The sequence below is a fragment of the Vicia villosa genome, linkage group LG2, assembly GCF_029867415.1.
Source record: "Vicia villosa cultivar HV-30 ecotype Madison, WI linkage group LG2, Vvil1.0, whole genome shotgun sequence".
Lineage (NCBI taxonomy): Eukaryota > Viridiplantae > Streptophyta > Magnoliopsida > Fabales > Fabaceae > Vicia > Vicia villosa.
In genome coordinates this window covers 189,829,641-189,844,712 of record NC_081181.1, presented here as the reverse complement: position 1 = coordinate 189,844,712, position 15,072 = coordinate 189,829,641, and the positions used below count along the sequence as shown (strand labels likewise).

Sequence of the window (15,072 nt, the reverse complement as noted above, 5' to 3'; positions counted from 1 at the left end):
TTTTTATTCTATTAATCAGTATATTTTTTTGTTTAAAATACTAATTATAAAATTACTATTGTCAAATTTAATACAACATTAACGTTAAAATTAATAATATATTTCCTTAAATAAGTGCATTCTTTGTTTCTAATCTATATTGATTTATTTTTATGTTTTTTATTCTACTATTTAAATTAAAAAAATAAAATTGACTTCATCATTATTACTGCCTTACACGTTTTTTTATATGACCGGACAAATAATTATGACTTTTACACAAAAAATGGTGCAGATGCATCAAAAAATCTGACAAAGTTAAAAAAAAATACAGAAACTAAAACCATCATTATATTATAGCATGATTCTTTGATTTTTTTTTATTTATTAAATGTTTTCTTATTAATGGAATTTAAATTTAAATTCAGAATGTGACAAATCACAACTTAAGATTTTTTATTAATAAGTAATATGAATTTGAAATTAAATTATCTTATGATTTTTTATTGTAAATAATAAATCATAAAAAAATATTTTACTAAATAAATAATTACTATGCTGCTTCAATAATAAAATTAATTATTAATATTATTTATTATTCAATCCGTTTTATATTATTTGTGACAATTGAGCTTTTCATACGGATTAAGAAAATGTGATAAAAAGAAGAAACAGAACTTCATTTTAATTATATTACCCTTATTCTATTTATTATTCTTTTAATTTTTATAACTTATTTTAAATAATAATTCATTGATATTTAAATATTGTCTTAATTCATAATATGCACAAAAAAAAATACATTGAAAATTGTCATAATTCATAGGAAATCATTAACAATATTCTCCCTCTAAATAATTAAAATTTTCCATCAAATTTTATTCTATAAATTTCCCATTAAGTTGATAATGGACAATTTCCCATAAAAATAATTGTTAAATTAGATTAACTGGAACATAATAAAAATAAATATTTTTTTTTTGCTTTTATATCAATTACTACTATATAAATTTGGTTTTATACCAATATCAATTAAGATTCAAATAATGATATAATCTTTTCTTCTCATTTTAATGATAAAACTAAATCCTCTTTGTAACGTGTCGCGCACCCATTTCCTGATTCTCTCTTCTCTAAATTTAAATTTAACAATCAAAACATAAAGTAAAATACCCTTAACCCACAGAAATCTTAACCCCAATCCATTATATAATTTTACTGTTAAAATTACCTGGCATGCAAAAATTAAAATACGAAAACAAAATCGACAACAAAATCAAAGGAAACGAAAAGGAAAAAATTTAGGTTTGTGGCGAGGTTTCTGCAACAACAAAAAAGAGAGGACTGGTTGAATCCATTATATAATTTTACTGTTACAATTACATGGCTTGATGCGGATGCAAAAATTAAAATACGAAAACAAAATCGACAACAAAATCGAAGGAAACAAAAAGTAAAAAATTTAGGTTTGTGGCAAAGTTTCTGCAACAAAAAAAGAGAGGACTTGTTGAATCCATTATATAATTTTACTGTTACAATTACATGGCTTGATGCGGATGCAAAAATTAAAATACAAAAACAAAATCCACAACAAAATCGAAGGAAACGAAAAGTAAAAAATTTAGGTTTGTGGCAAAGTTTCTGCAACAAAAAAAGAGGACTGGTTGAATTAATTATATAATTTTACTGTTACAATTACATGGCTTGATGCGGATGCAAAAATTAAAATACAAAAACAAAATCGACAACAAAATCGAAGGAAACGACAACAAAATCGACAACAAAAAAAATCGTATTTGTACGTGGAGAGGATGATGGAGGATTTTGGCAGAGGTATGAGAATGGTAGATGACTTCAAGGAAGTGAAAGTATGGTTTTATAGCCTGAGAAATGAGTGAATTTGGGCAGGTTTGCATTGATTAATTATTGGCCCAATAAATTCCAAAACGTGAGAATCAAAACAAAACCTAAGATAAGATTGGAAAATTGCGAGCTATGTTTCATCTTCCAATGGTCCAACCATTCCTTATTTCACGGGATTGTTGAGATTTCCAATAAGGGATTGTTGAGATTTCCAATAGTGAAGCTAATAATAACAACTTCACGTGTTTCAAACCATTTTTATTATATAAATAATTAAGTAAATATAACCAAATTATTAAATAAATAAAATAAAATAAATAAATAAAGAAGTAATAAAATTTACTATAAATAGAATTGAAAGAAATTGATAGAATGCATAAGGGAGTGACACTTGGCAAACTTGTCAAAGTACTCCTTTTGCTTTATTATATATATATATATATATATATATATATATATATATATATATATATATATATATATATATATATATATATATATATATATATATTAGGTATCTTAAGTGATCCTGTCAATATTATTTCCTATCCTTATCCATTATGTCACTATTTTTTAAAAAATTTCTTTTATTTAATTAATAAGTTTTAGTTTAGAACTAGGGTCACTAGGTTAATTTTAGTTGGGCTTTTTGTCTTTAGGTTCTTCTAGCATTTTATTTATGTTTACCCAATTTCTAATTTGCACCCCTCTTTTGACTTCTTTAATTTATTTTAGTTTTATTAGGTTATTCTTAAAAAACACAAAAAATATTAAAAGGATATAAAACTAAAAAATATGCATTTTATTTTGTTCCTCCAAAAAAAATCAATTATGTCATTAATTTGTTAATAAAACCATCGTTTTTAACATAATTTGTACATATATTAACATTCTCCAATTAAAATATTGTAATCATGCTCATTTATAAATATTTCTTGGTACCTGTATTTAAAATGACAAACTAAAAAATCAAAAGACAAAAAAATATTTCTTCAAAAGTTAAAATCCATTCAACACATCAAATTGTTCATTTCTTCGCTTCGTGCGATAAATCAAGTAATTCTACGGCCCCGTGCGTCTAATTATAACTCAAGATCCAACATGCTTCATAAATTAAAATTAACACACAAAGTTGACCCGAACTACGTAGACTCTGACTTCCTCATTCATCAATAATGATACATAGGCACACGGTTGCGAAACCAAGTCGAGTCCCCTAACAAAAACTAAATTTTCTTCCCTTTCATTGTAAATACATTTTCCGTTGTAAATAAATTAAGCAAGAAATAAAGATCTAGTCATACATTAGCAAACATACTTACCCTAGGCTAGAGAAGGTTTCCCTTGAGTACATGGGAAGTGAGGGGTGTCTAACTCCTTCCCCTCACTTAACTAACTTTCGAATCTAATATTCGGTTGCGATGACCGTCTTATCCCTCCCCTAGGATTTATCACTATTTCCCCAATTCCTTAGGAATAAAGAAAATATGGTTGTGACTCTGTGAATTTTGTCGGTTGCAACACAGTTTTGATTAGAACTTGGATGCATTCCAATCATACAAATTATTTACGCTAGCGAAAGCAGTGATAATCATAGCATCAACAATCAATCATCGTGAAGGAATAATTGACATTCAAGACAAATCTCTACCACCTTGTATATGACCTGGACATGGTGTATTTTTGATATTCTAGGTAAACAATCTTGATATTCTACGAAGATTTGTTACATACAATGTATTTTTGATATTTTAGGTAAACGATGTAACCATTTTAAAAATATATATATAAAAATACTCTAAACCCTCAATTTTGGTTTAAAATCGTGGGGTTAGAGTAAAATAATTTAGTTTAAAAAATGGTTACATTGTTTACCCATAATATTTAAAATACATTGTATGCAACAAATATTGTATGTGACCTGCTCATGCTGTAATTTTAATATTTTAGGTAAACAATTTGATATTCTGCAAAGATGTGTTTCATACACTGTATTTTTAATATTATGGGTAAATAATTTGATATTCTTCAAAGATTTGTTTCATACAATGTATTTTTAATATTCAGGGTAAACAATGTAACCATTTTTTTTAAAAAGTATTCACTCTAACCCTTCGATTTTATTGAAAATCGAAATGATAGTTAAGTGTTTCTTTTACTATTTTTATTCAACGACCTTAAACAAATCTGTGTCGTCCATATAAAGGTTATAAACGCTCAAGAATCCCCCATTAGTGATATGCGTGAACCCTAAGGGACGTTCATTATATAAGTTCTCTTATGATATTGGAAATCTAGATAAAACATATGAAGCGCTTGAAACATAAGGAAACATGGAAAAGTTCTCTTTGATGGATTGCAAGAGCAGAAAATCTATTTTTATTTATACCGAAAATATTTTTGATTATTGATATTAATTATCTTACCCATTTTTTTTAACAAAAACAAATTCATGAAAGATCTGTAGAGAATATCCTATAACAAACCTATTTGTTTTGTTTTGTTTTGAGAAAAGAGGTTCCCATAATTTGATTGTGCCCATAATATCAAGGAATTGAAAATCCAACATATTATCTTCATGGACAGTTAATGTAATATTCTTTGTAAACACTGTAACAAGTATTATTTTTAAGAAAACTAATGACCCTTTGATTTTTATGATAAACGAGATAAAAAAGGCGCTAGTTTTTGCAAATAATAAAAATGCAGAAACTGGGGTTCGAACCCATGCCATAATAAACCTTTACCTTGGTGTTTTAAAAACCTAGGTGTTAAGTCATTAATTTTTATGACGCCCTTCGTTACCTCAATTCTTTTGCCGAGGTTAAATACATTTTGCGTCCGATGTTTGAAGCGCTTTTTGTAGTAGTGATACATGACAATTTTCATGTCTTTGAAAGTTAGATCACTCTTTGCTTGATTGAATCCACCTTCTTTATCTATCTTATCATTAGTGACTTGGTAGATTTTTCTTAGGCTTTCGCGCAGCTCAATCCCTTGCTTGTTGTTTTCGAGCCGGAGCTTGCCGGGTAGTGAAGTGGTCCGTGAAGGGCGAAATATGAACCGAAGGCTGAATATTGATATACCTGAGAACAATACATTATTCCTTAGAAAACTTGAGCATTCAGTTTGAATATGGCTAAAATCTTTGCATTTAAGACATTGGATCCATTTGCCTCTATAATAGTTAGGATTTTGTCTTTCACCATCTTTTCTTTTATGTTGATTGTGCAAGACATATGTAAGGACAATATTCCCATATCTCTTATCCAATCTTCTCATGACCCTTCTCAAGATCTTAGCAAACTTAATATTTTCTTCAGTATCATATTCTACTTAGTCTTCACAGTCTTCAAAATAGGGTGTATGCTCTTATGCCAATTGAAATTATATTTTTATGGGGATAGATGTCAGACCCAATATCTGGGACGACGTGTACAACTGGTTTATAACAGATGGCGGATTCTTCGCAGGACATGTGTTATACACGATGTCAGGGTAAAGTATACCATAAAAATTTAGAGACTATGGATTAAATCATAAAGCAATAAAGAACACAAAGGAATCGATAACCTAGTTTGATGCAATGTCACCTACGTCTGGGGGGGTTTTCAACCGAATAAAGGAAATTCTATCAATAGTATTAGTACAAATAGTCTTAGTTGAACAACCTGTTGTTCAATGTCTTCCCCTAATACTAACAGTTTATTTCTATTCATGACTCCCTATAGAGCTATTCCACTCTAAATAGTCATAAGAACGAATGGGCTTACTCTAAACTCTCCCAGTTCAAGATCACTTTCCTAAGACTATACATGTCAAGCTCCGTTCAAGCTCCCCTTTAAATAAGAGATCATTCTCACTTTCTCTCAATCACTAACTCTAGTGATTGTTAAAATAAATAGATTAAACAATATTGAATTTCAACTCAACTAAAAACCCAATATCTAAGCCTCTAGATATGAAACTTTGGCGCTTAGAGCGGTGCAGAAATAGAAACACAAATAAAGAATGAAAATAGAAACCCTAACACAATGATCTTCAATCTTTGGGCGCACTTAAAACGTTAGGTTTGAGTATCCTTAAATACAAATGCATCATATGGGCGTTTCTCCAATGGAAAAAATATTTGATAAAACAAATACGATTTTGATGCAGCTTAAAATATGATTTTGTTTTGATCTGTTTTGCAACTACATCCACCAAAAAGATTTTATTTGTTTTGATTTACGTATGAATTGTTTCTATCTTATGAAATCTTCCAAATAAATCTAAATAACAAATGACAACAAATATTTTTGGAAGCATACACAATCAAACATAGATTCACAATAAACCTACGCATAAATGTTGGAACATTTACCTTGACATATGATTTTGTAACAAACTTCTCCATCTTGAATAAATCATATAAATTCTTACTAGATATAAATCATGATTCAAACTTCTTAAATAAAGGATTGAGAATAAATCTCTTACAAAAAATGGACCCACGTTGTAAATCATCTTTAATAGAGATTGGAGATTTTCTCATATTTTAATTAAAACAAATCTAATAAAATATCTTAATTGAATATTTGTTTAATTAAAACTTCAATCAATATCTTTGTAGATAAAATTCAATCACTCTCAGTTTTACTCGTAAAATCTAGCTAACAGACATAGGTCAGATGTTGCACTTCATGCTTGAACATCTTGTCCCACGTGGTGCCTTTTCATATTTTACACCTTGTGTTGCTCGTGATGTTTTACCAAATGCAACCAATCAAAGTAACAAAAAAAATTAGTTTGACTTGTTTCACCATAGTGTTTGGTGAAGATCATCATAGTGTTTGGTGGTTGTGAAAAAAGTTTTTTGAGTTGGGGTGATTCAGAGTCCGTCATAAGGCTTGGTGTTTGTTGTAAAGAATAAAGTAGTTTTATTTATTTTTGTTTATGCTTTAGAACATTGTATAGAGGTCTTGGTGAAGACTTGTACAAGGATCTAAACATAGTATAAAATCCTCTAAGGTGTAGAGTGACTAGATGTTTCATTGAATTGTTAATGGGAACTAGTATAAATCTTTGGTGTTCTTTACTTTATGTCATTTAATTTCTTCACTTTACATTGCTCCTAAGTAACATCATATAATCACTTTCGATCATTTTAGTAATTAAGAAACTTGCAAAAAAACGAGTAAAAAAATCAGCAACTCTAATTTACCCTCTTCTTAGGTTGCGTCTCATAATTACATTATTTCCGCTTCAATCTTATTTTATTATTTTCTACTGCATTTACTATATTTGTTTTGAAAAAGATTTTTAAACATAGTTTATGTAAAATATTTTATATTGAAATAGATTTTAAATCCCACACAAATCACTCATTCTTTTGTGTTTGGAGTCTCATGTCCATCATGCCAATTGTAAAAGAAAGTTTAAAGCCATTATATGCAACCTTTAGTAGCTAGAATCATTTTCAATCTTTCTGCTTGGAAAGGATCTATCTCTTCTTTCCATGGCTTGGAGGGTTATGCTTGTCAAATCTGTCATCTAAAGCATGGTCACACACTTTATCATCATATCGAGTACAATGTTGTGATTAGAGCGATTATCATTGCATCCGAGAAGAATTGGTCAAAGCTTTGGATAATATTTAATATTATTTTTAGTCGAGATTGTATAAATTTCTTAATTATTTAGTTTTTCTAAATTTAAGTTTTTCTCACAAAGTAAAAGCATTAATAAAAAATACGTATAAAAGATAATAATAAATGCATACAATAATTAGAGTAGGATAAGTATTAACACTAAAATAAGTAATTAGAAGGTGAAAGTAATTCCTTTAAAATTTCCTAAAGTTTCTTGGAGTTTTATACTTTAAACTACATATATCTTTTCTTCGTTTTCCTTTTTTATTCTTATGTCTTTGTAGGTTTTATTTTATTTTATTATTTTGAATTTTGATCATTGAACTTAACCAGAAGGAGTATATGTATTTAAAAAATATTTATTATTTATTGTAAAATATATTAAACAAACAATGTGTTGAGAATTGATTTTGTTTGACTAAAACATTTTACCAATAAATGATAATGTTATTAAATTATATTTTGTTAATTATGATAATTATTATTTAAAATTTTCAGTAACTAATTATATATACAATAATTTGTTAGTGAAACATTAATTTCCAGCTCAAATAAACAGAATGAACACATGATTATTTTTTATAAATTAAATATACTTATTAACGAAATAAAAAATGTAATAAATAAATCTTGTAAATAAAAAACACCATGAGTTTATAATGTAATAAAGATATGTCCAAAGAAAACTTGAATATTTAAAACTCATCTATAATATAAGATATAAGGACATTTTGATTTTAGTAGAAAACATATTTTTTATTAAAATATATATATATATATATATATATATATATATATATATATATATATATATATATATATATATAAAAGAAAGGGCAAAAACAATCACCAAAATTCAACTAACATTACTATTATATAGCACAAGTAATAATGTACTGATGACACTTAGATAACGAAGATAACAATATTCAAGCAACTAAGGAAACAAAATAGTAAAAGAAAGAGAACAAAAATCCCAAAAATAGTTCAAAAAACCAACAATGACAATACATCACATATAAGAAGGCAAATGCTTGGTCTCAACCCGATTGAATCACCTTCAAATAAAATAAATCTTTCCAGAGAAGCACCAAGAACACTCCACCAAAGAAATAAGGCTGAAGACTTTAAAACCTTTATTGCTGCAGACATACAATAGAATTCTCCTTTCAAGCCGAAAAAATACAAGAGTTGCTCAACCTACTAAGATATTATTTCCAAACCAAAATATGCTCTTTTATTCCATATCTTCACATTTATTTTAGGGTTACAACCCACTTTTCAAATTTATCACCATATTTTTTTATATACTCCACTCCAGGCTTGAGATCAATGAATAATTTGGGAGAAATTCTTGGATATGATAATAAACATGTAGTTGCAACAACTTCAACCCATGAAGAGTCATCCACAAACCATATGATAATATTCTGTATAACTTGGCTATTAGTTATTAAGTACTTAACAAACTCATATTCAAACTTTCCACCTCTATATCCCTTTAAACAAACAGACTTTAGTTGATGATTAATACACTCACATGGCTCCATTTTTTGCCAAAACATATATTCGTCGTAAGGCATACAATCATTGGTTTTATGATCATCTATTCCAATTTCTTTGCCCAAGTTTACCTAAAAGAAAAGAGAAAATTCATGTCTCATGAAATAAAAGTAGATGTGAACTTATGAGTGAACCAATTCTCAACGCACCTTATTATTAATTTGAAGATTCATCAGTTTGTGGCAGGACTTCAAGGCAGAATAAAGAGCCATTGAATTAATACTATTTTCCAAATCTAAATCAAGGGAAAGGGTAACCAAATTGTGAAATATACTTTCCATGCTTGTACCTCGAGAACCCTAAGACAATAAATAATAATTATAAAAAGAATATAATTAAATATTAAGATATGTGGTAATGTTAATTCTATGAATTACAGATAAATCGTAAATAATAAAGATAGATTCTTAGGTTGCTATTTATTACAGTGACTTGTCATTATTGATAATAAATACTCACAATAAGTATTAAAAAAAATTTACTTTTTACCATATAATTTTGAGGAAAAAAAAACCTCAATCATAATAAAGATTTTGTTTTTTCAAAGTAAATATTTGTAAAACAACATCATTTGTTTTTTTTACATACTGGACCATACATTTGTTAATATCAAAGAAATGAAATGTATTCATGCATTCACTATATAAGATTTATATTGATCAACTGACAAAAATAAAACAATGTAAAGTATAAAAGAAATACTCACCAATATCTGATATCTTTTATTGATATCCCTTGTTCCTAAAAGCTTATTTCCATAGAGAGACAAAAAGTGTCCAGATTTTTCCAAATCACTAAAAGCATTGAGAATCTGAAGTTTTGGGGTCTCAAAAATAATTTCTCCAACATTACAAATAACAGAGTCGATCTCTATGATTTCAATGTTAATGGCAGAAATTAAAAGATTTTGCACTATCATGTCATAAACTCTAAAATATTTTAGACTCAGACTATATATCTTAACATTGAATCCTAATGAATTGCAATTTTCAATTATAAGATTTTCAAGAGATGAGCAATGAGAGAGGATCTCTTGAAATTTTTTTGATTCAATATCCAGATTATTAAGAGTAAGAGTCTGTAGAACCTGAGAAGAATTTGAAAAAGGTATTGTGTTAAATCGATAGTTCTTCAACTTAAGAACCTTGAAATTAGAGAAAATGTCAAAAGGAATATTAAGGTTCCACCCAACTTCCATTAAGGATATATCTTTTATTTGGTGACAATAATCAAAGGATTCAAGCTCCATTGAAACCTCTGTCACCCCTTTCACCAAAAGCTTTCTCATCCATCTAACAACATCCCCACTTGCACAACTCTCAACTAAATGACGAATGCTACAACTTTTCAAAGGACCAATGTGATTATCTATAATTGATGTAATTAATATGGCTGCTTGAGCAATTGAATCAAAATATTGTTCATCTTCCGGAGACATCTGTCATGCACAAATTTGAGAAACAATAAATATTAGAGAAAGATTGATTATAGAATATCAAAATCCTTTAAGATTGAATATCACTTGAAAATTTAACATATATATATATATATATATATATATATATATATATATATATATATATATATATATATATATATATATATATATATATATATATATATATATATATATATATATATATATATATATATATATATATATATATATATATATAATTAACTCCCTAAAACCCCTTCTTGTCGAGTCTCCAACAAAATCTAAATTCTTTCACTAATCTAACTTCAAATCTCAAGACTCTTTATCTGTTGATTAATCTAACTACCGTTTTAGAGGGGATGGAAAAATCAAGAAAAAAATTGAAATCATAATTATTTTTTCATCATAAAGAGTTAGACAAATTGTCATGAACAACAATTACAAAACCCTAAAAAAAAGAAATATCACATAAATACTTGTACATAGAATCTCTAAAAATATACCTTACGACCCAAAGCCATTTTAAGGCGTGTGGTTGGTTCAGAAGTTCTAATGTAATTTTCAATCAAAAGCTTCAACATTTTTCTTTGATCAAAGCTCATATGAGATGAGCATTTCCACATTGTTTCCCATCGTCTTGAAAGCACACTAGTTCTCACACCTTCCATGAGAGGAAGTAAAGAAATGATAGAAGATAGAAGTACGTCTGGAAGTTTGCTGATCAAATCTTCCTCTTCCTTTATAAATCTCATTTTTTCTTTTTCCATTCTTCTATTTCTCTAGTTTATTTTTTTCAATGAACTTAGCTACCCATATGAGGTTATATATATATATATATATATATATATATATATATATATATATATATATATATATATATATATATATATATATATATATATATATATATATATATATATATATATATATATATATAAGTTTTAAATTTTTTAAAGCTATTTTGTTTTCTTTTTGTATATAATCATATCCTATTTAGTTTTTCTTATTTTATCACTTTTTAATTTACCATAAATAATTAAAATTTTAATCAAAATAATATATTCTATGTTTACTTTTAAAATTGAAAATAATTAGTAATATTTCTTTAAAATAAATATGTCATTTAAAAGGAATGAAAAAAATTGTCCACTTGTCACTATTATAAAAAAAAAAATTAGTTCATTTAATAATTGATGTATTTGGATGATATATGAACTAGATACATTAATCATCAAATTAATAAAAAAAATTAAGTTTATTTAAAATAGTGATTTTTTTTTAATAAATATTTAAAGAGTGAAGACCTATTTTGGTCCCTCACAAAAATCACACAATCCAAATTAGTCCTTCACAAAAAAAAAAAGACTCGATTTAATCCCTTACAAAATTTAACCGGACCATATTAGTTCTTCTGTTTGTATTTTTTTCAAATCGGTTTTTTTCATACTTTTAAACCGTGACTGGACTGCCACGTTGACTTTTATTTTTTATTTTTCATTTTTTAATACTAAATTAATTTTTAATTATAATTTCATTCTTAAACAATTTTGAATTCATAATATCAAAAAGCCAAAATTATTTTTCATATGGAATTGAACCTAGGACCTTTAACCAATATCTTAAGTCCTTACCACTAGTCCAAAGTACATTCTGAACAAATAATTTCTATAATTTTTTGTAATATTAAATAGTTCTGAATTTAAAAAAAAAAGTTAAAATTTGTACCAATGGGATCGCAAATTCAAATTCGTTCAAGTTAAATGATAGTCACTTTACAAATAGACAAATCTATTTGTATTGTTAATATTCTTAATAATGAATACTTAATTAATAATTCAGAACAAATATTTATTTATTTCAAATAACAAAAAAAAATATTTACTAACTTTAAATAATACAAAATTTTAAAAATAAAATTAATAAAATATAAATCCTAAATATAATTAACCAAATATAAATAAATAAATTAATATTTGATTGAATTAATAATAAATTAATTGATCACTAGTTTGAGTTAACAACATAATTTCAAAAATTAATTGATTGTTTAATTTAAATTGATTAAATATTTTAATAATTAGTTGAATTACTATTAAATTAATTAATTATTATTTCATTTGAATTAGTTTGAAATAAGTAAATATTTATTTGTGTGTTATTTAATTTCAATTACATATAATTTAATTTATTTCTAATTGATTAAATATATCGAGGTTTTACATTTAATAACCTTTATTTTTAAATTGGTGTATAATTTGAAATTATTAAACCAATTAGGTTCGAAACCCCATTGATATAAATTTTATAATTTTTGTTTTAAATTTATAATTATTTAGTATTATTAAAAATCTTGGAATTTATTTGTCATGAATGCATATTGACCTAGTGGTAAAGATTTAAAATATTGTTTAAAAGTCTTGAGTTTGATTCCTGATAAAAAATAATTTTGGCTTTTTGATATTATTAAATTAAAATTGTTTAAAAATGAAATTATAATAAAAATTTAATTTAGTATTTAAAAAATGAAAAATAAAAAATAAAAGTCAATGTGGCAATCCAGTCACGGTTTACAAGAATTTAAAAATCGAATTGATAAAAATATTAATAGAAGGACTAATATGGTCCGGTTAAATTTTATAAGGTATTAAATCGGGTCTTTTTTGTGAGGGACTAATTTCGATTGTGTTTTTGTGAGGACCAAAATGGATCTTCATTTATTTAAAATAGTGATTGAATAGTGTATACTTTGTCTATTTGAGGTGTCTAGATACACTTTTATATATTACACTTTATGAATCCTCTGACTTGACTAAATATTTTTTAATATATTAAAAAAACGATATAATTTTTTTCTAAAATAAATTAAAATTTGATTTTTAATTTTTAATAAGCCAAATACATTGTATTTTTTCAATGTTCATGTTGTAAATATTTTTTCAAAGTTGAATGTTAGTAATGAGTTGTTCTTTTATTTTTCAATTTTTTAATAAATCAAACCAATGTATTTTTCTGAAAATTAATATTTCTTTCAAAGTTGAATATACTAACGAGTTAATCTTTTAAGTTCTTTTTAATAAAATTACCTTTAAAATTGTATAATGTTTGTATCATTATCTTTTTCCACCTACCACTATTAAATAATTCTATTTTATTGTATTACTACTTATTAAAGTATTTTAATCAATCTATTTAATTTTATTTTAATAAGAGTGTAGAATTTAACAAAAACACCTCAAAATAAGACCGGAGTATAATTTAGTCCATTTTAATTAAAAAAATTCAAAATAAAAGAGATATATACTCATCTTGTGTATTGTTTTAATAATAAAATATTATATTAATAAAGAGATAAAAATTAATAAAATAAAATAAATGATTATTGTCAGCACAAGGAATCCTGAATAGGCCATCAAAAAATACTACAAAATAAAAGTTACAACAAGAAAAAGCAACATGAAAAACAAAAAGTACACCCCACTTGGTAATATTATTAAACAAATTTTATATTTTTAATTTATTTAATAATTAATGTATTTGGATATATATGAATTAGATATATTAAATATTAAATAAATATAAAAATCAAATTTATTTAAGGAAAATAATTAGGTGCAATTTCTAAATGTGGTTGATATTATTTTTCAATAAAAATATAACAATTGTATAATTTTTTCTTACACGTATAATTTTTTTTTATTTTTACTTCTTAAATTATGTTAAAGTACTTTATTATATTTTTATTTACAAATAACATAGCATAAAACACATCTAAGAAATTTATTTAAAATATTGATTAATGGTATATACTATATCTATTCTGACTGGAAACACTTTTATTTATTACAGTTTATGAATGTCCAGACTAAATATTTGTTAAAGTATTACGAAAACAATATACTAATATTTTTCTAAAATAACTAAAGATTTGATTTTTAATTTTTCATAATTGACCAAATACATTGTATGTTTTTCAATGTTGAACGTTTATTAATATTTTTTTTAAAGTTGAATTTTACCATATCTCACCGTATATTTTTATTACCGCTTTCATGTTTTGTTTACCTTTTTTTGTATATATCCACATGCCATTCAATTTTTATTTTATAATTTTTTTAAATCATGAATACAATATAAAATTACCCCTTAAAAAGAAAAAAAAAAAAAGTATACTGTATTTAACACATGACGTAACTCGATACACTTTTATTTATTAATCTTTGTGTATCCACCGACTTGATAAAATATTAGTTAAAATATTATAAAAATTACATTTTATGTTTAAAGATAAATTTTATTTTCAGTTATTTAATAAGTCAAATCAATGTATTTTTCTCAAAATTAAATGTTAATAATATTTCTTTCAGATAGAGTTGAGTGTTACTAACCAGTTAATCTTTTAAGTTTTTTAATAATAAAATTACCTTTAAAATCGTACAATATTTTTATCATTATCTTTTCCACCTGCCACTGTTATATAATTTTTTATTGTATTACTACTAATTAAGTATTTTAATAAACCTATTTAACTTTATTTTAATATGTGCGTAGAATTTAACGAAAAACGTCTCAAAATAAGATTAGAGTATAATTTAGTTCATT

The 15,072-nt window shown here is 25.3% G+C and overlaps 1 protein-coding gene across 1 annotated transcript; it reads right to left on the bottom strand.

Annotated features, from left to right (window-relative positions):
- Positions 1–9,980: 9,980 nt before the first annotated feature.
- Positions 9,981–11,240, bottom strand: LOC131650930 (F-box protein At3g60790-like). The gene is made up of 3 exons (XM_058920630.1): positions 10,977–11,240; positions 10,123–10,473; positions 9,981–10,007 (listed from the first exon to the last, which is right to left on the bottom strand). Exons 1-3 carry the CDS (start codon positions 11,238–11,240, stop codon positions 9,981–9,983), a joined length of 642 nt encoding a protein of 213 aa, XP_058776613.1.
- Positions 11,241–15,072: the final 3,832 nt, after the last annotated feature.